This window comes from Leptosomus discolor, chromosome Z (assembly GCF_034619465.1).
Source record: "Leptosomus discolor isolate bLepDis1 chromosome Z, bLepDis1.hap2, whole genome shotgun sequence".
NCBI classification, from domain to species: domain Eukaryota; kingdom Metazoa; phylum Chordata; class Aves; order Leptosomiformes; family Leptosomidae; genus Leptosomus; species Leptosomus discolor.
Genome location: NC_141419.1, coordinates 11,487,639 through 11,512,524, shown reverse-complemented (window position 1 = coordinate 11,512,524; position 24,886 = coordinate 11,487,639). Strand labels below are relative to the sequence as shown.

Sequence of the window (24,886 nt, the reverse complement as noted above, 5' to 3'; positions counted from 1 at the left end):
TGCTTCCGCTATTTTCTTCTTCATTCCTCCTTGTCCTCCCAGCCTTGAACTACAAAGACACTACACAGCTCTTTCTGCTGTCAGGTGCAGGGGCAGAGGTTGGCAGGTATCTCCTTCCCATGCTTTCCAACATAGGTGTATCTTGCATAGGAAGGAAGGTAGTGTACAGGATGTGTTTGACACTGGAAAATTATTTCTCCTTAACTCTTTTTTTCTTTCCTGCAGTGTCTGAACCAGCACTGTTCAACTGGCAGAATCTATTTCAGACCCCAGCTATGAATAAATTTTAGGCAGTTTCATCCTGCATTGTAAAATTTAGTATTTCTCACCATTTTTCCAGTCCTTTCAGGCACGTAGATGTGACAAACGCTGCAGTTCTCATTTCTGAAGAGGTCATGCAGAGGCTGAATGGACCGTAGCCCTGTGGTGGTAAACTACTTTGTGGACCTCAGTAGGCTGCTGCAACGTGCTTCAGTTACAGCAGGTGTAGACACGTGCTCATCGTCAGATTATTTCTCTGTGTAGGTCAGTACAGATGTCTTATAGCACAGCAGAAGATGAACTTAAATCTGTCACCATAGTCTTTCTTTTCTTTATGAGGTTTATTTCAGAAGTATAAAATTGTGTGGATTTATTTTGTTACAGATTTAAAACCACTGTAGGTGAAAGCATAGCTTATCTTTTAAATTCTCACCAGCATCATTTTTATGTAAGTCACTGGACAAAACCTTGTGTTTACGCTAAGGACTCCCCTCTTGTAGTAAAACTACAGTTTTACCACCCGTAGAAACTGGTTACAATGTACTGCAGCCCTCAGAACAGTAAGCACTGCAGAAAAATAAATTTTGTAGTAATAAGGAAAATAATCTTGTCTCAGCAATAGGGAAGAAGTGAGAACTAGTGGGCACATTTAGGTGTTTGGTAAAGTGAACGTATGTAATTTCACGTGGTCAAATATCAAGCTGGACTGTGGTAAGTTTTCAAACTCTAAAAAAGAGCAACTAAAGCTGCATAAGCTGCGTTTATCTGTATCGAGTCAACTCTGTTTCTTAAGCTTGTAGTTGGGAAAAAGGAGAGATATTTCAGGGATAGGCATGAACATTCAGGGTGGTGATATATGCATACATATATGCTATACATATATATATATTTAAGGAGTGGGTGGACTGACTGTTGCTTAAATAAAATCTTTCATCATTCTTAGTACTAAAAAAAAGGTGTGGTAATGGTGTAAAGAAATTGTGGACCAGCATGGTTTGAATATATAATACCCATCAGAACTACTTGACAATGTCTCAGTTACATCACACTCTTGCTGAGTTGACTGCTCCATGGCAGTCTTTTATCTGCTGAAGTGTACTAAGGTAGTCTAAAGGTGACTGCTTGCACTTGGATTTAGTGTAAAATTCATGCCAGTGAAGGTTCATCTGCCCAGAAATATCCTTTGAGTTTTTTTGGGAGGGGGTTGTTGGTTTTCTTTCCATATGAAGGAAACCACAGATAAGTAGATTCTATTTTGTTCATTTCAAGGCTGTTTGTCAGCATTCTTTTCCTTTATGCAGTGCTGTTTTTACAAACTTAAAAGAAATTGGTGCTGATTTTCTCTGTTTGTTCTAGTTATTGAGCTTTTGTTTGATCAAAATACAACAAATTGTCCAACAAAATGGGTGAAGAGAATTCAAACAGCTGAGACTTTAAATGCTGCCAGTTTCAAGTCTGTATTAACCCTTTACAGTACTGATAATAAAGCAATTGTTACTGACCAATGTAAAATCAGAACCATAAACTGTACCAATATTCAGCAAGTGCGAAAAAGCAAGTATCTTTAGACTTTTTACTTGTTATAACTCTGTTATTGTTTAACCCCAGTTGGCAGCTCAGCCCCCCACAGCTGTTTGCTCATTACCCCCCAGTGGGATGGTGGGGAGAATCAGAAGAGTAGAAGTGAGAAAACTCATGGGTTGAGATAATGGCAGTTGAATAGGGAAAGCAAAAGCCACGCACACAAGCACAGCAAAGCAGGAATTGATCCACCGGTTCCCATGGGGAGGCAGCTGCTCAGCCATCCCCAGGAGAGCAAGGCTCCATCACCCATAATCGTGACTTGGGTAGACAAACGCCGTCGATCCCAACGTCCCCCCCTTCCTTCTTCTTCCCCCAGCGCTATACGCTGAGCACGATGCCATACGGTACGGAATATGGGGTCAGCTGTCCCAGCTGTGTCCCCTCCCAACTCCTTGTGTGCCCCCAGCCTGCTCGCTGGTGGGGCAGGGTGAGGAGCAGAAAAGGCCTTGGCTCTGTGCAAGCACTGCTCAGCAACAGCTGAACATCCCCTTGCTATCAGCGCTGTGTCCAGCACAAATCCCAAACACAGCCCCGTACAAGCTACTGTGAAGGAAATTAACTCTACCCCAGACAAAACCAGCACAAATGCATATATAAATTGACGTTTGTATGAGTAGCATTCATTACATAAGCTTTTGTCAGAATTACTCAAGATACACTCCAGAGATCTTGTCAGATTCAGTGAGCTTGATTCTAGTTTTACCCACGGTAGTTTTGGTCTGGTGAGATGGCACTGGATTTATCAAATTTCCCCCTCGCACACACTTCAAGATTATTAGTAAAGTCAGATCATTATACATCTAAAGTATATGATCTAAACATGATATTCCTTTATTTCCTTTAGCACCATGTAAACAACTATTTCAGCAATCCATAATTTCAACAATCTAGAGGTGCTAGATTATGATTTATATCGTGCTATTTTTCCTTAGGTGATCTTTATGCACCAGAAGCAGAAATCATGGTGTTAACTTTTGGCGTGTTCTACTGCCTGCAGTTTATCCTCCCGCAATTTGCTTTCTTCTGTCACCTGCCCCTGACCTGAGTTGAACTGTATTGCAGAGTAATATAAAGCCAAATCATTATTCAAACTCCCCGAGACAATTCTCTTCATTGTTCACTTTGATCTATGTACAGCACTTAGCATTGTATGCATTACTGGTCATGAGTTACCAGTTCATTGTATCAGTTGAATTTCATAAATGGCTACAGTTTTGGCATGATTTTGAGATTTAACCAAAAGACAATATCGTTCAATTAATATCTGTGCACAAATAAATTAATGTTGCTCTACCGATAATTACTGAATTTACCTTTAGAATTACATTTACAAAGAGTGATATTTTTTGGTATCTTTTTTTCTTCTTTTTTTTTTTATTTTGGTAAAATTCATTATTATAATGTCAAAAACTTGGAGGCTGCCAGTTCTTTGCTGTTTTTTTGTGAACATTGTTAAGTACACATCTAATAAGTATTTGGATTCGTTAGTATATGCAATGTAGGCTAAAGAGAAATATTTACTGCTTTATTTCTTACTGTACTACCTTGTACTTTAGAGGGCTTTGCATTTTTAATTATTGTAAAATCGTTGTGATGTTGGTCATCTATATTATTAGCTCTTAAAGAAAAGCTTGTTTCAACATCTGTCAAAGGCACAAGGGATTTTTCTGGTTAGCCCAAGGGACTTTGAGCCAAGGGATACTGGTGACCCTGGACTGCAGCGTAAGAAATACATTGCATTTCCACTCTATTTATCTAACAAAATTGAGTTCCTCTCAGGCAAATAAGAGAGGTACATAGCCTTAATCTTCTTCCCATGATGCTGCTCTGAAAAATACATGTGTATTATTAGCGTTATGTTCTGAATCAGGGATCCTTGGGAGGTCTCAGACCTTCAGTAAATTTTGGCCAGGCCTCACCTCACCATGAGAGAAGTGATACAAGTCCTTAAGGGGCATCAGTTTGGGAGACAACCAAGATTATCCAGTGTGGCTTCCAGCATTCTCTTCATAAGGAATGGGTCTTCCACAGGTCGTATGTTGCATGTACTGATCACGTAGAGATCCTTGAGATGCCCTGTGACATGAAATACGTGAATCTAATGCCATTCTAAGGCACCATTACCCACCCATGATGCCTCCTCAAGTCCTACAAGAGGTCCGTAGCTGCCTTAAGGCTCACAACGCTGCATCCTCCCATCCACTGAGAGCAAACTAGTGATCCTGCAGGCACAGAAATAGCACTATTTACAAATGGCCAGACTGCGGAGAATTTATATCATGCCTTCAGGTATGATATAAGTGGCAGAACAGGAATACCATAACGATGATTAGAGCTGAGCTTTCAAACACCTTTGCTTAGGGAATCTGACTTTCTTAATGCTGTAATGGCCTTTGTTATTTTTCAATAAAAATAGGTAGGCTTTTTTTTTTTCTCCCACAGAAAAAGCAAGGCCTTGTTAACTGCTCCTAAGAACTAAGTTTTATTTTAAGGTTTTATTGCCTTTAGGCCTAGGTTACATCTACACTAGCATAATGTTAATGTTCATGTGTTACGCAGTATCTCACTATAATTCACTAAGGAAATAAGTATTTTTGTTAAACGCTATGTCATGCTATCAAACAGTGGTTGCAGAATGGCCCAGGCTGAGGTTTACACCCCAGGTTTTACTGAGCGGTATAAGGCTTTAATAGGGGAAACTTTAGGAACACAGTACCTGCTCACGTTGTGCTTCGCTTCAAGTCATTCCTTTGTTTATAAAAATATACATGCATTTCCGCCAGTGCAGTAGTTACAACCCTGAAGTAACTGGTGCCTGCCTCGCTGGAAGGCAGTCTTGACCTTGGCTGTCGCCTACATTGAGAAGGCACTTAGTATTTGTATAGTGTTAAACAAAATGCCTAAAGTACTCCCAAACTGCGTTTTCTAGAACGATGCCTGTCAGAAGCGCGTCCCTGCTCTTTGCTGATGCCACATGACTAATGAGGAGAGGGGCAATGCCTGGCCGAGCGCCTCTGCCCCTGGAGCGTGCAGACCTGGGCAAACATGGACTTTGAGGTCCGCTGCCAATACGGTCAACACGAGGGGCCAGCGTGGTGTACCTGGCTGTGGGAAATGGGAGCGGGTTGGGGCAAAAGCTAACTTCTGCTTTGCTTTTTGCAAACTTTGTCCATGCAGACATCTTCCTGCCAGCAGTCCTTAAATCTTTTATGCTCTAAATACGGTAGGAAATTTAAAATACAGCTGTATGTGTGTGTGCTTAAGGACAGATTCTGCACATATTTTTGAAGGCGAATGAAGTTAACCGGTGCAAAGTCTGTTTTTGCGGGGCTCTTCAACTGAGCAGAGGTTGTCACTTAAAGCTTTATAGGGCCAGATGCCTTCTTATGTTTGGCTTGCAGTGAAAGTAACAACAAATCAGGGGATAAGCTATTCTTATAATTTCTATGTAATTCTATAAATCACCAGAGCCATGGCAGGTTTTGTACTGATAATGCTTTTGTTCTTTTCCCTTTCCTCTTAATTCTTGAAAATCCATTTTCTCACAAAATTTCCAGAGCTTGCCAAGAGCTCTTCCATGCTTCCCCCAAGATCAGCATGTTTTCTGACTCCATGTGCCCTCTTTCCACCCACAAAGCACCTATGCCTGGTTTGCTGAGCTGGGCTGTACCCCCTAATCCCCCACCTCTCAGTTCCCCCGCAGGCCATGCCCTTCTGCTGGTCTCCTAACTCCAGAGGGGGGGCCCAAAATATCTATGACCCCTACCCAGCTGGGGCAGGAGAAAGGCTGCCCATCTCTGGAGAACGAACTCCAAGGTTGGCCAGAGACAGCGAAACTGGGTGGGTAATGCCTTATAAAGTATTTTTCCCAGGGCGCACCAGCTGAAATGCTGTGTTTGTGGTTTTCAGAGATCCCCCTGGTCTTGTACCTCTTTGCCCTGATTTCCATTACCTGGCTGTGGGGAGGACTGCACATGGCTTACCGGCACCTCTGGATGTTAGTCTTCTTCATCATCTTCAACAGCCTGCAGGTAAGAGCTGGCGCCTTTTCCTTCAGTCCTCTTGCAGAGCTGGGGGTCATCCCCACCGCTCACAATGTGCTTGGCATTTCAGCTTCACCAGCTGAACAACATCCAGAAACACACTGTGACACGGTGGGAGTGTTAGTTATGTATTCTGTTTATTTCTCAAATTAATATACAGAATGCATGTTAAAGCAAGGGATGCATTATTTTGAAACAATAGCAGTATAATTGGATAGATTTAATTTCACAGCTAATACACTGGGAAAGAAAATTGCTTGCTTCTGTATGTGATGTGTTACTGAGATAATTACACCAGTAAAACTGAAATATCTGCAGCCTTTGCAAAAGCACTGCGTATTTCAATTTTCTGTATCTTTTAACTCTAATAAAAAAAAAATCACAAAGGTTTGAAATTACATAACCCCAATACTGAAAGTTTTTCCAGTATGAGAGGTGAGCCTTGAGGCTTAGCTTGTCTCATACAGCGTACATATTGATAAAGCAAAGATCTTTTCATTGAAATAATCAAATATAGACTAGATGTTGATGATTATTTATAAAAAATACAAATAGCTCTTTGCAAAATTTTACACATGTGCATGCTTCCACTGGACTCCGTACTGCATTACACTGTATTCAGTGCCATACTGCACTCTGTAGAATTGTTTACAGAAGAGAGGACAGTATATCACGGATGGGAAAATGCCTCTGATGTCTGAAAACAGTGAAATTATGAGGAATTAAGAAAATCTATAGTCTGCAAATTCCTCTGCCATTTTTATAACAGAAATATTTGTGACACCATGTATTATTTTCCAATATTAAAAATCTTTATACTTCATCAAATAAAAATTAATTTTAAAGGTGTATTTTTGCAAAACAAATTTATTTTAGATTTTAATTTAAAAGGTGAGAGTTTCCTTAAGCAGCAATCTAATATTTTCAAAATGTACATCTCAGACATAAATTCTCTTTTTACATTGAAAAAAAATGTAACTTATTCTCCTTGTAATACATTTCATCCAGTATATATTGTCATTTAACTGTTCTGTATATATATTGGCTCACATTAAGTATGATGGATTTTTTTTCTGTGAAGTTAAGTGAATAGCTTCCCTCTCCCCCTGCAAAATCTCAGAGTACAGGCAAACCCCCATGGGAGTTTTAGCACTACAACTGTAACTACTTCAGCTTTATAGTGAAACTTAATTAACTGATATAAAACATAAATGTGTGGTAATGTTTGTGTGCATACATGTAGATATACATATATGGTTTAATATATCCTTCCTTACTGTCTCTCTACAAAGAATTGTTACTAGAATCTGGTCTGGGTTTGTGTTACATAGATCTGTCTTGGAAAAGGTTTGAATTTTTGAAAAGGGTAATTTGTTATAATTGAGATTTTATGGCAGAGGTAAAACAGTGCCAGAGCACTGTTATATGCATGCATATTTTCTTTAAAATAAAATTACTTTCTTGCCAGTGCCTATCTAGAGAGAAGGGATATGAGTACCCTGTGAAAATTATCATTCTTGGCCAGAATGTTGACCCTTCTGTGTAATTGCTAGAAGAGGCTTTATATTAGTCTGCTTTATATAACTTGAAATTTCATTTTATTCAAGTTCAAAGCCATAGAATTATTATTTTCATTAATATTGCCAGTTTCAAGACACCAATTCTTGCAATAAGATCAGCAAGTTAAATAAACAGGATGTTGAAAGCCAGTCATGTAAAATATGAGGCCCACAAGGTCTGTGGGGGATTTATTGCACTAGTGGTCTAGTGTGATAGCAGATGATAGGGAAAACACGGCTATGAAAGCATGCCTAGGATAATGTTTAAGTCGTCACTGCTATTAGAGATGCGCCATTGAATGACTCCAAAGTTAGGATTTTGTTTAGATACGGCTAAAAGTGAGATGATACCAGAAGTATTTGCTTTTCTCAATCTATGTGAAGTTTTTCAGGTGGTTAAATTTAATGCTCTTTATGTAGGGGGTTTTTTTTCCATTAATGATCTCTAAAATCTGTGAACTTTAGGAGGCAAGGTTGTTTTTTTTTCTATTGGCTATTCTTTGATTGTTGACTGGTGTCTTTTCAGCACTGCTTGTCCATACAAAAGTTAAAGGCCAGTTAAGACTTGTGCAGGTAGTACATAACTCTTCCATGCTTCTACTGGAACTTTTTGGGGGTATTATAATTTCAGAAATATTTCTACCACATTTTCATGCAACTGAAAGAATACAGAGACTTCTGTGTATATTGTTTTAGTTCTCAAGGGCCTGACATAAATAACTGTCAATATCAAGAGCGATACGCTGCTGCCAGCTGTATCCTGCAGCAGGTCGCGCACAAAGATCGAATGACCTCTGTTGGCAGGTGCATTTCTGGTCTTTCAGAGGCACATCCCCAGTTGCATCTCCGCCCTCAATTAGACAGCTGGGAAATAATTATTCAGAAACATTGAAACCCTTTGGAGGAGCCAGGAAATGAAAAATTAAGAAACCAAATACTGCAGGCTTCACTGTCTGCTGGCTGGTTTGCCTTACGTTGTTATCGTTGCTGTGCAACACTGTGCATGGAGCACAGCCTTAGTTACAAACCTGTGGCGATGCCAGACTGCCTGCATTGCCCTTCTGCCCGTCAGTCTTCCTTTAACTCTCTACCAACTTGAGCAACTGCATCACCAATGGGTATCATCTCTTTTGTATTGGGATCAATTCTTTCGGCTCCTTGCCCTAATGACAGATGGTGATACATGGGGAATAGCTGTAGATGTCAACACGCCCGCAGAAGATACTGTAGCACCTCTGTTCAAATTATGTCAATACTGATCTCCCACATCAAAGGAGAAATATGTTATTTTTGTTATTCCTAGCCCTAGAGAATCTGTAAAACCTCAAATATAAAATAAATGTTCCTTTGTTGAAGGGAGATGCAAAAAATTCCAGTGTATAATCTCTTCCTGGTTAATATTTTAAATGAAACGACACAGGGCTGCAGCTCCAGCTCAAAGAGTAGTAAACAAAAAATTTTCCTTCCAGCTGTGAGGAGCTCAAGAACATCACACATCATGTTTTAAAAACATTTTTTATCTCTTGCTGGAGTTTTCAAAAGTGAAGTGTAATAGGACAGTATCCACTACCTTTTATTTAATTCGTTTTTAAAGTTACCAAATATTTGAAAAGAAAAGATGTGTTTTTAATGTCAGATACCCTGAGAACATTAAAAAAAAATGGAGTAGCTCTCACAGTACTACAGTTTTTGTATTTGTTTATTTGTTTTAATAGGTGATTGTCTTCAATGCTTTGTAAATCTCAACAATCAAACAAGTTTAAAAAACATTTCCTGGAACACCCCCCACATTTTAAATAACCACCCATCATGTATTGTTCTCACGTTTTCAAGTTACCATTTATCTAATCAGGAAACAGAAAACCTGACTTGTGATTCAGGTGCCCAGGCATGCAGCATGAAATGAAAAACAAGGAAGGAACAAGGTGAAGAGCCTGTACGTTTCCTTAATCTGTGATTTTCACCAAATAACAAGATACACCAAATTGTCTTATTTAGAGAAAATACCAGTATGCAAACTGTGTAGAAGAAAATCATGTATTACAAATACTGAATACTGAACAAATTAAGGTTGTGCTGTAAGCACCTATAGCTTTATAAAGCTTTTGCAGACTGGACTCCCACTAACGAGGGGCTGGTCTGGGGGAGCACAGGCTCCCTGCTGAGATGTCCCTCTGGCCTGCAGGCTCTGCAGAACCAGGTTCACCCATGGCGTGGACAGCCGTCTCCAGTGTCCTTTTAAGGTTTAATCTCAGCCCAGCTGTTTGGGAGAGGAAAACGGGACAGCAGTGGGTAACGCATTTTTGTAATGATTTCGAGAGGAGCTAGCTGTCTTTTAGTGCATGCGGTTGGCTTCTCATTCCCATGAGTTATGTCTTCATCAGAATTGATAATGATTGCTAAAACGAGCCTGTTTTTCTGCAATAAAAGGCAGGTTTACCATTTATTGGTGGATATTTCTGTTATACAACTTGCCCTGGAAAGCAATTCAGTGTTCATTAAGACCTTTTCACTAACAGGAAGGAGAACATGAAATAGTTTATGAGAAACAGAGACCTGCTTCCCTGCTGCTCAGGAGCTACAGACTGTGTAACAAAGCAGAACGTGACCGATTAAATTGTGTTTGATATCCAAATGGACTCAACTGAGATTGGAACTTTAGGAGGAGGCAATTTTTTTTTATTGACTATTCTTTGATTGTTGACATGTTATCCAGTTTAGTTGTTAAGCCTTATGACATACATTTCCTAGGAAATACACTTGATAGAAAAATCATCTACTAAGGACAAATTGTTTCCAAGCACTTCCCGTGGGAAATGGTTCCCGTCAGAGACAGGTTTATAGTACGAGCTATTTGAGTGCATGGAGGGGAAAGCAACCCTTTCCCTGTTACTTCAGGAATAAACATGCAAAGTGCCATGTAGGGGTACAATAGCTGATTTACAAAATAAAAAATAAATTTAAAAAAGCGTGAAAGGAAAAGGATGGGAAGCATGTTCGGGTTATCTGATGTTTTGAGTTCCTCGACAGTATGCTCCTGGTTATCCTACCCAGGCAGCATCTAAGTTTTAGATACACACTCCATGCCCTCGTGTGAAAGGCCTCAGCTCCTCATCTTTTCACTTACAAAACTGAGAGGATTTTCATATGATTGTCTTCATGGATTTATTCACAAGATATTTGCTGGGATCAGGAGTGAAAGAATAAGCTGCTGTCTTACCTGCTTCTCTCTGAAGGTTAGGATTTCACAAGCTTTTTTGCATACGCTATACTCATCTGAATGATTGCTGTGTTTTTCATGAAGTTAGGAGGGTGTTTGATTTGTATAGCTAACATCATCAGAGGCGTATTTGCCGTTCAATGGAGCCAAAGTTCAGGGCAGTGGGTGAGTGGATGGCTTCCTATTGTTTGCAGAGGGGTTGGGATGAGGCTTCAGATCCATTCTCAGTCTTCCCTGCATCCGCTTTCTTAGTCTAATCTTGATCATTTGTTAGCTCTATTTCCAGCAAACTGCGCTGCACCCCTCAACCCCCTTATCATTTAGGGTGAATCTGCAATCTGCCAGGTATTAGATACCCCATAGCTACCCCTGTCATGGCTTCCTGTACCTTGTGCTAAGCCCACACACCCTAGCCGCAGCAATAAATGAATTGAATTGAACTAATCTTGAATCAAAACCTTTCCCCTACAAAAGAGTGAAATGTTACCTGTCAACAGTATCAAAACTCCATTTTTCAGCAATTTTAAATCAGGAGAAATGTAAACCAAAACTGGGAGGTATCGCATTATGAACCACAGTTTTCAAAAAGATCTGGTGTGGTTGTTTCATCTGATGCAGATAAGGGTAAAATGTCTTTGCCTGTTCTCTGTTTGAGCACACCAGCATGACTCATGCCCACGCAATGACCAACAGTGTTACATGTAAAACAGGTCTTCCCGAGAAACACAGGAAAAAGCTAAAAGTAAGACTTCACTGGTGGTTTTCCAAACTGAGCAAAATGGCTGACTTGCCTAATATGACAGTTTTTAGAAGTCAACTTATTTGTAGGGGGTTACAGTAAGAGAAGATTGAGGAGTTCAGTTACGAATGTTTGAAAAGCCCATGGTACCTTTACCAAGAGTTAAGGATGAACAGAAAATGAGTGAAAATGTGCACACCCGAACCTGGCATTGGCTGGAGTAGACACGATTCACCAAAATTCATTAATTGAAATAGCAGATGCAAACCAGAATGGGAGCAAGGGCTAGCTCAAGTAGCAAAGGAAATAAAATATCAAAGAAAATTAGTACATATGGTGTCAAAAAAAAATTATAATAAGGAATACCCTGTTTATGGAACAACAGAAAATAAATGTAGCAAGATAAATCAACATGCCACAGTTTTAGAAGGAAAAATAAGTTTAAAAATACAGCATATTGAGAAAGCAAGAAGAGACCAAAGATAGTTTTGTAAGTGCATTATATTAGTGCAATAAGGAAAATAAATAGAAGTATATGGTCTATAAAGCTTATGCCAGCACAGGTAGCAAATGAAAGATATATTTTTTTCCAAAAACATGCTATAACTCTGGGGCATTGTCAGGGGACACTGAGAAGGCTACCACTATAAAAAGGTTCACTTCCTGTTTCGTATGGCGTCTTCCTAAAGTGTCTCCTCCTGATGAGTCAGAGATGGGCTAGATGATCCCATACAGCAGTTCTGATGACTGAAGCCACACAAAATCAAACAAAATCAAGTACTAGACAAACATGAGATGTGAGTAAATGCGGTAGGCTGCAAAAGGCTGCCTAAAGTTTTTCAAAAAGTGATTCTACGCTACAGATGAGCCCAACAAAAGACAATGAAGTCGTCATAGTATTACCAGGATAGAGTGAACTACAAGCAGAATATCAAGAAAAGCACGTAAGCTTGTTCAAGTACAAATAGTACAAGCGATACCAAACGCTCTTCTCTTATCTGAGAGCATAAACCAAACACAACTGAACACAGCTCAGAGAATTTCTACGCTGCTCCAGGAACAAAATAAAATACACATCCAGTGCAGGTGTTGCATTTGGACATCTGTGCAATAAAGTAGATTCTTATGCTGTTTCTGGAGGCTGGGATTCACTTCCAGACATACTATACCTGGAAGGAAAGAAAATAGCGTACTCAGTACAGCTCACTTGTTCAATAAATGGACAACAAAGCAGTAGAAAAAGAGGATATTTTTGTTAAAGTAAAAAACCCTGGAAGTTTGTTCAGTATGTGCTTTTATTAAAAAATAATAATTAAAAAACCCCTTAACATAAAGCTAATAAAGAAAGCTTGTCACTTTTTGAGACTTCACACTTCTCGACATCATCAGCTAAACTTCTGGATTGTAATCCTGATTGGGCAATAGCTTTGGTATGCATTACACCGGCTGTGGAAATTTAGGAAGCCATCTGAGTGACTTGGTTATTCGGTGTATCAAGACAATGCAGTATTCACTTTTATATCCCTTTCTCTATGTATATTACTTCCTTCTTAAAGAATTCTCTTCGTTCCTAGTTACCACCCTTAATGTACTCTAATACGTGATTACTGTAATGACTTACATAATTATGTTAAAATATTCCCTTTACCTATCCAAGTCCTTACATCATAAACCCCAAATCAGTCCATAGCTGAAGACGAAACAAAGAAAAAAGTGTGCAGGGTCAGGTAAACAAAGGAAGCATTGTTAGATTGGAACTAAATATCTCCTAAATATATAGGAGAAATTGATGTCAGAAGAGAGTAGCTTGTGTCTAGATCTCTGTTTATGATGATGAAAGTATACAGAGGAGTGCATAATAAAAATTGCAAAAAGTACAGAGTGAAAGAATGTACTGAAGTGTGCTTTGATTTACTGGATTTTCAACCAATCATCAGTCAAAAACATTTACAGAGTAGGTGTAGATGAAAAGGCTATTGCACACAGCAACCAGTGTGAATTAAGTAGGACTTCCAAACTTTAAAAAGTAGACCACTTAAGTTTTCTCACCTGCTGAAATTGTCCTGTATTGTAGGCAAGACAGAGTTAAAATCATCTTGAAACCACTAATGAGACCAATCCTTGGCAGCTTATTCTCATAGAACTTTTAAAAAACATTTCTTGTATTAATCTACATGCGCATAAACTGCAAGTGCTTATTTTCCAGTGAGGACAGAGCAGTTCTCTAAGTACAGTTGCTGATGATTCTGCTAGCCTAGGAAACAGTGAATTAGAAGTTGTCCAAACTAGGACGGAGTTAGCGGAAAAGAAACTGTTCAATGATTCCTTTTAGAAATGCTTTCTGCTAAAGAAGTGTTGTTGTGGGCTCTAACAGGTCATATCAGGCCTAAAGAGGAGGTAGTGTGCCAAAAGAAACAATGACTTTTCAAAACAGTGACATGATATGAAAATACAGTTTGGTTTTTACTCAAAAGCATTTTGGAATAGAGTAAGCAAAGAATTCTTTAAATAAAGCTGGGAGATATCTAGACATCAGCAAAACCTTTTCCTGACACAACATAGGTTCAGTTATATCTTACATATTAAATACATTTTGATTTTGTCAACTGGGAGTCTGTTAGTTAGACACCGGTTTTACAGTTAAAGTTCAGATACTTAAAAGTAAGTTAAAATCTATCTTGGATGTAGTGAAATTAGGCGTACTAGTCCAAGCCTTTATCTGCTAACCCAGTCAAAGGAAACGCAGCAGATCTCTTCAGCTTTTAGAGAGGTATTTGATACAGCACCACAACAAAATTGGTGGAGTAAGAACAAAGGGAAAAATATGGTAAAAATCAAATCAGAAAAATAAAAAATAGTAAAATTGTATCTTGATACTAATCTTCACTTGCATTTTCATTATGACCATGGCAGAAAAAAAGCTGACATGGCTTTATTGTAACACAAATTTAGGGTTTATTGGTGATTCACAGGACTGATGTATCCTACACAATGAAACAGATGATTTTTGGTCTGTGGAATGACTCAATGGGAGTTATATGAGCTCTGACAACACCAAGTGCAGAATTATGCACTAACATACTAATAGTGAAATAATTTCTGCTATAAGTTGGATAGTTATATATAACTGAGATGTACAAACCGAGGTGAGTGTATCGCTTTATCTCAGGGCAAATGCAAATCACCAGTATGATACAGGCTTGAAAGAAGGAAATGTGATGCTAATTTTCTACCCAACAGCAATATGAATGCCTTTGTAAGAGGTACTGATGACACATTATTTGTGATCCTGTGGACATTTCTGAGCCTGTTGGTCCAAGAGATGAATTCTGTATATGGTAGGAGTAAAAAAGAAGTATTAGTGGTGATCAGGGGTTTGAAAATCTTATTTCAGAGGCCTGAGACTATTTCAGTTGTCAGCAATCATCTATTGTCTGTGTGCATATTGGCCTTGGTCCAGCAGCTGCATAATCACAGTAGCGTCATGTTGCACACAAAATAATGTGTACTGTCTGTCAGCAGGCATTTTTTAGAGACTTCAGTCCTTTTTCAGTTGGCTCTAACTCAAAACAATTTTTTGAGTTCCAACACCTCAGTTCTGCTCAGGAGGCAAGGTGGTGTGAGGGCATAAAGAATGCACTGAGCAGCATCACTCTCAAAGTTAAATTCACTTTGACTACATCTGCTAGCACAGTGCTCTGCCAGCTGCGATTTGTATGGGCAAACAGGTAACATCTAACCTGCTCAGAAACACTGAGTGTGGCTGTGATCTCACACCACTAAATTGAGTTTTTCAATATTTTCTTCTTATTAACCAAAGGACCATGAATTTAAGGATCATGTGAATGTTGTACATTCATTCCAAAGTCAGTTTGTTTGAAAGTATTTAAGTGTAATGTTGCCAATGTTTTCTTTTCGTGCTGAATTTTTGTGATAGATTTTTTCCTCCGAAGGGGAACATGTCAACAGTTAAATGTGAGATCTGAATATAGCCACTTAGTAGTAACTCTCTTAGGAATCTTTCTAATGCATGTGAGGACTGCAAATCATTTGTGTCTGGAAAGAGTTGAGCAACTGTGAAGCTGGAGCTAACCACAGTTGGATGAAAACTGCTAAATGATGTTTTCTTTATTTTGAGCAAAATGTCAAGTGTTGCTCTTTTGCCTTGGCCTTGGCAAAGGTCAATTGGGTTTAAAAAGCACCAAATCAGCTCGTACTGTCAGCTGATTATTTGTTCAGATCTTTGGATATGTTGTTTTGCTGTTACAACAGGGTCATGAAAAGTTGTAGTGACAAAGATACATTAGATCCTCAAAACCTGGGAATCACAGTAGTATATTTCCTTTGTATGTCTTCTCAAAGGAGGATGAGTAGAAGACTTGGTTTTGTGACAACTTATTTTCTCTGTGTGTGTGTGAGGGTGTGTAAATAAAATACATGATCAACCTAATGTTGTGATTGTGCTTTAAAAAACGTGTAACAGGGAAGCAGGCTGAAAATTGTAACATCCTAAAATATGCTTAGATACCCTGCATACCTAGATTTTCAAAGTACAGTATTTCTTGTGACCCCGCATCCTCTAGGATTAATCTTTTGAGTTCCAGGAAAGAGAAAATTGATATTTTAATAAGCAGAGTGACTTCTTCTTGAATGGAGTGGAGCCAACAGCTCTTGCAGGAGCCTTTTCTTATTCCTGACTGCTGAAAGATGGAAGGAAAACAGTGATTCTCACTATGAAGACTGCTGCTTTCCTGCAAAGCTTTGTTATTTTCACACTAGCTTTTGTGCAGCCCCCTATTATTAGCCAAATAGGCCAACCTACTTGACAGAAATTTTTACTTCATAAAAGGAGTATGCGCTTATAGGTCTATTTTCGATTCTGTCATTACTTTTTCATCAATGAACAGAAAAGCATTAGTCACACTCCCCACCTCTAGGTACCTAAACTAGTACATGTGTTTCCAAAGGCTTTTTATGTGGTCAGTAAAGAGAGGAATGTGATTCCAGAGGATGCTTCACCAGACAGGTGTCAGGTTCCTGCTTTCTTATTACTTTCAGTTAGTATAACTTTTCAGTATTTATACTGTATTTTTTTATCTTTATCTTTATACTGTAATGTTTTATTAAATAGAAATGTTGTTGTGTTCTAAAAAAGCCAACACTTAAAAAAGTGAAAATATTTAATAGTCATCTTAGGAACTTGTTACTTTCAGTTTGCCCTTTAATGATAAAGAAGACTTTGTCCTTTCCTTACAGTATTTTTTGGCTGATGATTATCTGCTAAGGTCTTGAGAAAGCGCAGGTTAGAACTCCCTGCTTTAGTTGGGTGCCTATATACTTGCTTCTCAGGAAATGCTAAAGCCTAGCAATTATTTAGACTGAGAAACCGTGATTATACATTAACCATAGTTCTCTGGAGTTCATGAATGGGCCAGACTTTCATTGTGTTGCATACTATACAAACGAAGAAAAAAAAGGTGTCCTGTGCCCTAACGTGTCTATAAACTCCGATATCAGACAAGAAATGGTTGCGCAGGACACGGAGTACATGCAGGTAATTAGATAACAGGCCGGCATGACAGGCAGGCAACAAGCTTTTGTAGCCAGAGACCTCAGAGGGGGTCATCAGGAAGCTGAGCAGCTTGGATATTTAACTGTTTGTCCATAAAAATCGTAACTGGCAGTGCACCGGTGGGAGGATGAGAGACAATGGGAACAAGTTGAAATAAACCTCAAGGAAGCTAGGTACCTCTGATCTGAGTCAGGAGCAATAGAGTGGTTTTGTACTCTAAAACCACACTAAGGACCATGGCTGTGGAGTGTTTAGCAACAAGAAGCAAAGCTTCTCATTCTTCCCATGGCAGGAATCCAGTCTTGTCCTTGAAACTCTGCTGGGATTTAGTCCCAAGGACAACCCTGTCCTTATGCACCTGCTTGTTTGTCCCCTTCTGCATAAGTTTTAAAACAATAATATCTAGGCATCGCATACATTGAGAACAGAAAGTCTGCTAGCACTCATTACAATAATTCTTTGCCTATCTCAGAACCTTTTTTTCATTTTTCCCTAAGAAAAAGTTAATGTCAGAAGGAGAAACAAATCATTTGTATCCACATTTCCACAGGGGCTTTACTTTGCAAATAAGTACAGTGTAAGTGTCATTCACATAGGCTGCAGCAGCACAGGATGTAGTGAGGCCATGGAGTCATGATGAGATTCTTGGACCACTTGAAGTTTTTCTTAAGAATCAGCGTAGAAATAGTCTAAAAAGTAATTTATCCAAGATCTAGCCATGTGTGCTGAATTTTCTCTGAAGTTATTATCCCAATCCCTTAAAAAACATTGTGGCTGTTCTACTTTCCTTTAGGACACATGAACACAGACTGAGAAACTCTCTTTAGGGTAGTCCTTAAAAATTTCAGCAATATTTAAAGTAAGAAAATTTTTGATAGTTTTTGCCTCTCAGAAAATATATTTGTAGAAAAACCTAGATCTTATCTGGTATGTTTGGACAAACTTACAGAAATTTGAAAATGTAGACAACAACAAACTTGAGAAATGCATTATTTTCACTAATGTCATATAAATTTTAAGTTCATGTATTGTAAACAAATTTCAAAGCACTCACAAGTCATTTTCTGCTTGTGAAAATTATCACAATAAGGTACATTGATATAATATATGAAAAACTGAGAATAAAATACTTTTAATGACTATGTTTTTTTATAGTTCACCTGGCCTGTAAGTAGGCATGTCTGCTCTGCAGCAAGCGTGAATTACCAGCCTGTCAATCTTCAGAGTGCCTTTGTGGGATGGCACATACTACCAGTCTCTTAGTCTGTACCACCACAGGTACTTTATTTTTCGAATGGATTGTATTTTCTAATGGAAACCAAATTTGGTGCTACTAGTTCATTAAATCCCTGTAAATCCGTAGAGAGTGGAAAGAGCTGTGGGATGAATGATTTCCAGCATGATCTAAATAAAGACCCTTCTCTTCCTGGAAACGTCTCTTTTTGGATTGCTTCAGATTGCCACACTCCTTTCCACTGGCAAACAGCATTAGCACAAACTATTTAGTCACTTTGCTAACATGGCTTGGCTTAGTTTATAAGAATGGTTTGTAATAGCTAAAACGCCAAGCACGGACTGGAGTAAAATGATGCAGTACTTAACACTAAGTGGCATCTAACTTGCCTGGAAATTTCTCCTTGCACAGTACCAATACAAACAATGCAAAAATGAAAAATAAACAAATCCCAGGATCATAGTTATAGATTTCTGTCAAGAATGTGTTTTCTGTGTGTGACTTGTACAGACTGAGCCATCTAGAGAGATTATTTTTATTAGCTTTGTTCACATAAACCCTAAGTTACACTGTATACTGCAGCTTTTCAAAAAAGTGTTTAAGTAGGTTTTAAATGGTTCAGTAATAGTTTTAATAGAAAAAAAAAACAGTCGTGCTGTCAATACTCAAAGACTTTGTGTAGAGGATGGGAAAGTCTTGCAGTTTGGGGTTTTGGTGTGTTTTGTAGGATACTTCATCCTATCCCACTGAGTAATCTCATCACCAGCACTGCTGATTCAGAGGATCACAGGTTAATTTCATAGGCCTATACCTTCAATGCTGTCTTCATTGCTATCCCTTGCTGATCCCAAGAAGGCAACAGGGAAAAAATAGTCCCAGAAACAAGCAGCATGTAAGGTTACCATATCCCCTCCTCCTGAATGGTCAAATTAGGCTCACATCATGTCCTATGGGATGCTTTCATTAGCAAATTTGGTAAAATTTCAATCTCAATGACGTAACAAGAACAGAAAACCAGTCTTTTCATTGAAAGTGAAAGCTTCCTTTTAGTCCATTCCACAGATATCAGAATAAGTATAAGGATATTTATTTATTTTCTTTACAAAAAAATACCAGTGCACCCTTAAAGTGCGAGTGCTGGATTTGTGGGCTGCCATTTGAAATGCGTCCGCTATGTGATGTGACACAGATAATCCTAAACGGACATAAAGTGCATCTGCTTTGGAGCCAATAGTAACATCACAGTGTCAACAGAGATGCAGAGCCAGGGAGCACAGTGATGAGGAGAAACGCTCCCAAGATTGGGCTCAGAGCTGCTTACTCCACTGCGCTGCTGTTGACCCAGCTCCTCCATATCCCTGCTCAGATGATGACTCCGGTACCCTCTTCCTTAGGGCTTTTCAGATTGGTCATTAGGTTGGATCATGTTTTATTTTGTGTTACATTTTTGGTTTGTATTAAAACCTCACTTTCATATGTATGATGAACGTTTACTAAGTAACAGGCACTTTGGTATGTGCTTTGCTGCACTGTCTGTTAATATCCAACAGGTTGGAGTATATCACAACAGCTGTGCCACAAATACTGCACTTAAAAACATCTGCAAAATATAACCGTCATGTCTACACCATGTATTAATGATTTACTGACCCTTTAGAAACTATGCATAAATAGAACCTTGGAACAGGTTCTGCCAATTATCTCAGAATTAATAGTAATTAATAATGACACCTGCTAAGAGTCTATGTGCCAAGCATAATAATGCCTTGCACGGGTGATGTTTTTGTATAGGACAATGTATTACCAACCTTTTGTTTTGGTTTTTTTTTTTTTACTAGCAATGTGTCTTCCTTTTATGCTTATACTGGATTTTATTACAGCATTTTCTTTGCTGACGTGGTGTATGTGCGATACTTATATGTGAAATGAAATCATAATCTCTAATTCCTTTTCTGTTGCTTTCAGCAAAGTTTGGAAAGATTACTACGACCAGTATTTTTTTTTTTTTTTCATTTTTCTGCTAGATATCTTTCAAGTTAAGAAATTCAGTTTAGCCTCCATTCATTGCATTTCTGCAGTAAAGGCCACATATAGCTAATATGGCAGAAAGTTAAATGCATTTTGTTGCCTTAATTCATATCGGAAAGTTCAAACTTCATTGTAGGTTTGTACTTTTTAATGAGGAAAAAAACGTGTATTAATCTTTGCCACAAATTTTACATCTAGTAATGTATTTTACATCTAGTAATTCATTACACATGAAGCTTAACCTGAGGCCATGAGTGCAGTTACAAGTAACTGAATGCATATACATTCCTGTGTATCTTAAAGCTTGCCTTATTGGCTGACTGTGTTCGGAGAACGATTCTGCCTGTGCCTAGTTTATCTATATTAAATTACATTTATAGGTCTATAGTTATAGATAGTTATGGTCAAACACAAATCAATATATATTTCTGTTACGTAGAAATTATTTATTACATCTTAGACAACACAGAAACCACCTTAACAAAACCCTCACAGGCTGTTTGTAGCTTTGAAAGACTCCAAAGAAAAAGCATGGAGTGACAATGAGGCAGAAAGTAGGTATGTGGAGATGAGAGACCACAGTTTTCCACTGAGAGCAGTGGGAGAAACTGACTTGGCCAGTTTTAGGAGCGTCATTATATTACCCTAAACTGAAGTTTTCTGAGTGAGCCTGCGGCAATAACCACCATTGCGGTGGTGGTGGTCGAGGCACCGTGCCCGACGTAGGAGCAGAGAAGGCAGAGGCGTGCTCAAGTTGTTACCATTTCCACCGTTCTCAGTAGAATGGGACAGTGAACATCACCCCACGTATTTCTACATTCATTAAATTATATGAATTGTTATAATCACTAGTTATGTGAAATGGCACTGCCACACCAGGCTATGAGCCTTCCAGTGCTTGCCTATATAGCTGGGTTTTACAGGCTTTATGTTTGACCTGCTCGACATAAAATTGCTTCAAAATCCACCTGCCTGGCAAAGTTTCCCTGTCTCACTTCAAAATTCCCTACTAGTTCCCTCAGAACATTGCTTTTACCTCTCATCAGGCTTTTCATTACTCACTTATCATCCCATCTTTTCTGCCAACTTCTGGAAGGAGCCAAAATGCTGTTACAAACACCTGAACATGCTCAGTCTGAAGGTGGAAAGCTAATGAGGTCAGTGTTCCTGATCTGGTCTGACCCGTAAGTACCTCCAGGTTGGTGGAGCTCACCTCCACATCCTGATCCTGCTCTGCAGGCAGAGCCAGTGCTGCCTGTGATTGTGCGGGCAGGGAGGGACAAAGGTAGAGGTTTTTCTCCCAGTACTGACTGGAGTAGGAATAATGGTAGAACTGGGAACTGCTCTGCTGTGACTGGGGATGGGAAGGTGCTATGGAAGGTAAGTCAAAAAAGCACTAGAGTAAAAAAAAATAATGAAGAGCTTCTTTCAGTCATGGACGCTCTTCTTGAGCCGCTGTCCAGATCTGGAGTTGGCAGCTGTCTGTGTTTGCTTTACGTTGGACTTCGCCGTGCAGCCAAGACAACTCTGTCAAACACTTTGGGTGGTTTTGCAATAAGAAAACATGACACTGCAGAGCCAGCAGTTATTGCCATACAAGGGTGCTGGAAAAGAATAGGCAGTGATCTGCAGCCCTCACACAAAGAGGGATACCTCAAAAGGACATATGTTCCATGCTAAGTAATAGAAAAAACTAAGCTAATATAAACCCCAAAACAACAGCTGAGAAGCTTATTGCTTTGAAAAATATGTGAAAGTCCATCCTTTAACAGCTCTTATCATTTTTTCCTCTCAAGAAATGCTCCACGGGTAGTAGGAATGGGTCACATAGCAGGTCATATCCAGATTCTTCTGTTCAGTGCTGCAAACATATCTTAGATCACTTCTGGCATTAATCCATTAAAGAGAATTTCCAAGACGGAAAGTAACTTCTTTTCCAAGTACAAGAAGAACCAACAGTTTGATATGACTTGCACTCTCTGTTGCTGACAATGGGTAGAGCTGCATTCCTGCAAAGTTCAGTAAATATATCAAGGCATGGAAATCAAATGTTTGGATTGCTTAGTTTTGAATCACATATGTGTATATATGTCTTTTGGTATTACATTGGGATGCATTGACATGCAATTTAGGTTTTTTCTAAGCAGAATCATATGGAAATAACTAAATACTACAGGGTCATTACTCTCCCAAGTGGTGTTCTTGTCTCAGAAATACAAAGTGGTCCCTGCTTAGAGTCAGCCAGTGGAACTGCCTCAACGTTCATTTGCCTTCTATTTTCTGTAAATTTCCCCTAGATTTTTTTGTTCACAGCTTGGTAGTGGTAATCCTGTCTGAGCCTATTTAGAAAGCCCTGATATATATTTTTGTGCCAGTAGTTTTTCCATTAAAAAAAAAGTTGTAACCCACAAATGCAAATTCTAGAAAGCTTTAGAGCTACTATTGCTAAAAAAATCCCTCTCAAAACAAAAGTTTCTAATACAAGGTTGACATCATATCCATATTTAATGTAAGTTTGTTTTTAATTTTACTTTGAGTAACACTCCCTATGAAAAGAGATTTCATTAACCCTTGAGGTACTTTTTATTCATCCAGAGCTTCCTCTCCTTGCACAGACTGGGGGCAAGGCTGCGGGGAGGAAAATCAGCTCATTATCTCAAGCCAGGAAGTGAATGATTTCAATGACAGAGCCAAATATATTACTATACCTCCACCTACTCTTGTTCACCTACTTGCCAGATTTTGAAGGACGTCTAGTCCTTGTCCTCATTTTTGCCCACGTTTCCCTTTTTTTGAGGAGCATCCTTAACCAGAACAGTGTTAACTTCCTGCTTTATAAATAAGACTTGCCTTCTGCTGTCTCTAAGCTGTGGAAATGCAGTAAATGTCTACAGTAATTTTCTTTAAAATCAAGGGGAGTAGGGAGTGTAAACTGCTGACAGGTTCCTATGAATGTCATTTAATAGCAAAGCCTGCTAAACGAGACCTCTGCTTCTGAGACAATCAGACCTCTCTGGCAAAAATAACTACTTCTTGTAGCAACTTACACATCTGTTATTCTGGACATGAAAATTCATTGTAAGGTACTTTCTGGGGTCAGTTTTAACTATCGGAAGGTTGAAAATGGTGAGAATTTATTTGGTTCCTTATAGCACTGTGTGGCTGTAGGTCTCTGGCTGCAGCATCTCCGAAAGGTTTTCCCAACAGTCAGAGAACGCAGAAGTATACAAACACCTTATTCTCACCAGTCTCACCCTAAAATACCCAAGCATCAGGTATGGAAAATAATTATATCAGTAATCCACAGCCCTTGGGTTCCCTCCAAGCCAGAGTTTTTTGAAGGTTTCTTGCATTTATGGCTTCTGAAGTTGCACCAGTCAGTTACAGTTTTACTCTTTTATGGCATTACAGCAAAATGGTGCCAAATAAATGGTCTATCCAAGTTTTCAGTCAGGTATCACAGAGTAGCAAGAGGTAAAGAGATAACAGTAGGCATAAAAGAGATTACGACACTGAAATGTGACAATTAGATGGAAAAAGTTGTTATAGCCTTGACTTAACTCTTGATTTTCAGATTTTCTGTAATAGCAAGTAAAAGTTCAGCAATAAGCACAAAGTTAGCTTCTCTTTTTTGACTCTTCCTGTCTGTCTATGATGCCTTTTAATTGCCTGTTTCTTTTTTGACTCTGTGTATTTGTCATTAATATATATAAGTAGAAATTATCATAGAATTGTAGAATCATGGAATGTTTTGGGCTGGAAGGGACCTTAAAAGGCCACCTAGTCCAACCCCCCTGCAGTGAGCAGGGACATCTTTAGCTGGATCAGGTTGCTCAGAGCCCCGTCCAACCTCACCTTGAATATTTCCAGGGATGGGGCTTCTACCACCGCTTTGGGCAGCCTGTACCAGTGTTTCACCACTCTCATCATACAAAATTTCTTCCTTACATCTAGTCTAAATCTACCTTTGAAATTACCACTTTAACAGAAGTTAGTAACATAAAGAATACGTTAATATGCTGCAGGAATAACACATTCTTTGACTTTCTATATGTGGAAGATTGACCTGTATTCAGTGATGCTAGTTTGCATGGTCCTCGAATCTAGTTTCTTCCATTGATAGCTTCCCTCTTGAGTATTTCCTATGCTTTCTTTCAGATTGCTTGCTTTCAGACACAACTAGAGAATTAACTGCTCTAACACTGTTAGGCAGGGAATCTCTTGATCTAGGGGCAGAAGTGACAAAAGCTTTTTCATCCACCATTTCTGTCTGTTTGAGAAGAAATTAAAACAGTAGTAGGTTTAGATTATAAGGTGTGAGCTGAAATATAGGGTTATAAATGTTTGCCTTGGAAAGTAAGTATGAGAGTAAATGTTTGCAGAATTTTGTAAAGCATATGTGCAAATTCATATCCTCTGATACTTCTAGGTCTTTACACTCAATGCAGTTGAAAAATGTGTGAGGAATAACACAGCTTTTGGTCTTTCCATTTTTTTCTTTTTTAGTATAAGGTTCCTCAGTGGACAGATAGTCTGTTTTTCATTGCTATGTGATCTGTCTGCTTTCTGCTACCAGAGTGGTCCTTCACATAGGAAAAGCACATGAACTGTGCAAAGAGGACCTCAAGGGATGCTGTCCCTGATTT

At 38.9% G+C, this 24,886-nt stretch overlaps 1 protein-coding gene across 1 annotated transcript in view; it reads left to right on the top strand.

Moving 5' to 3' along the window:
* Positions 1-24,886, top strand: part of ADGRV1 (adhesion G protein-coupled receptor V1) — a 269,894-nt gene that overhangs the window by 225,140 nt on the left and 19,868 nt on the right. The window contains exon 89 of the mRNA XM_086480034.1: positions 5,755-5,876. Within this exon, the coding sequence (XP_086336160.1) occupies positions 5,755-5,876 (122 nt within the window). The remainder of the gene's footprint in view (positions 1-5,754; positions 5,877-24,886) is intronic.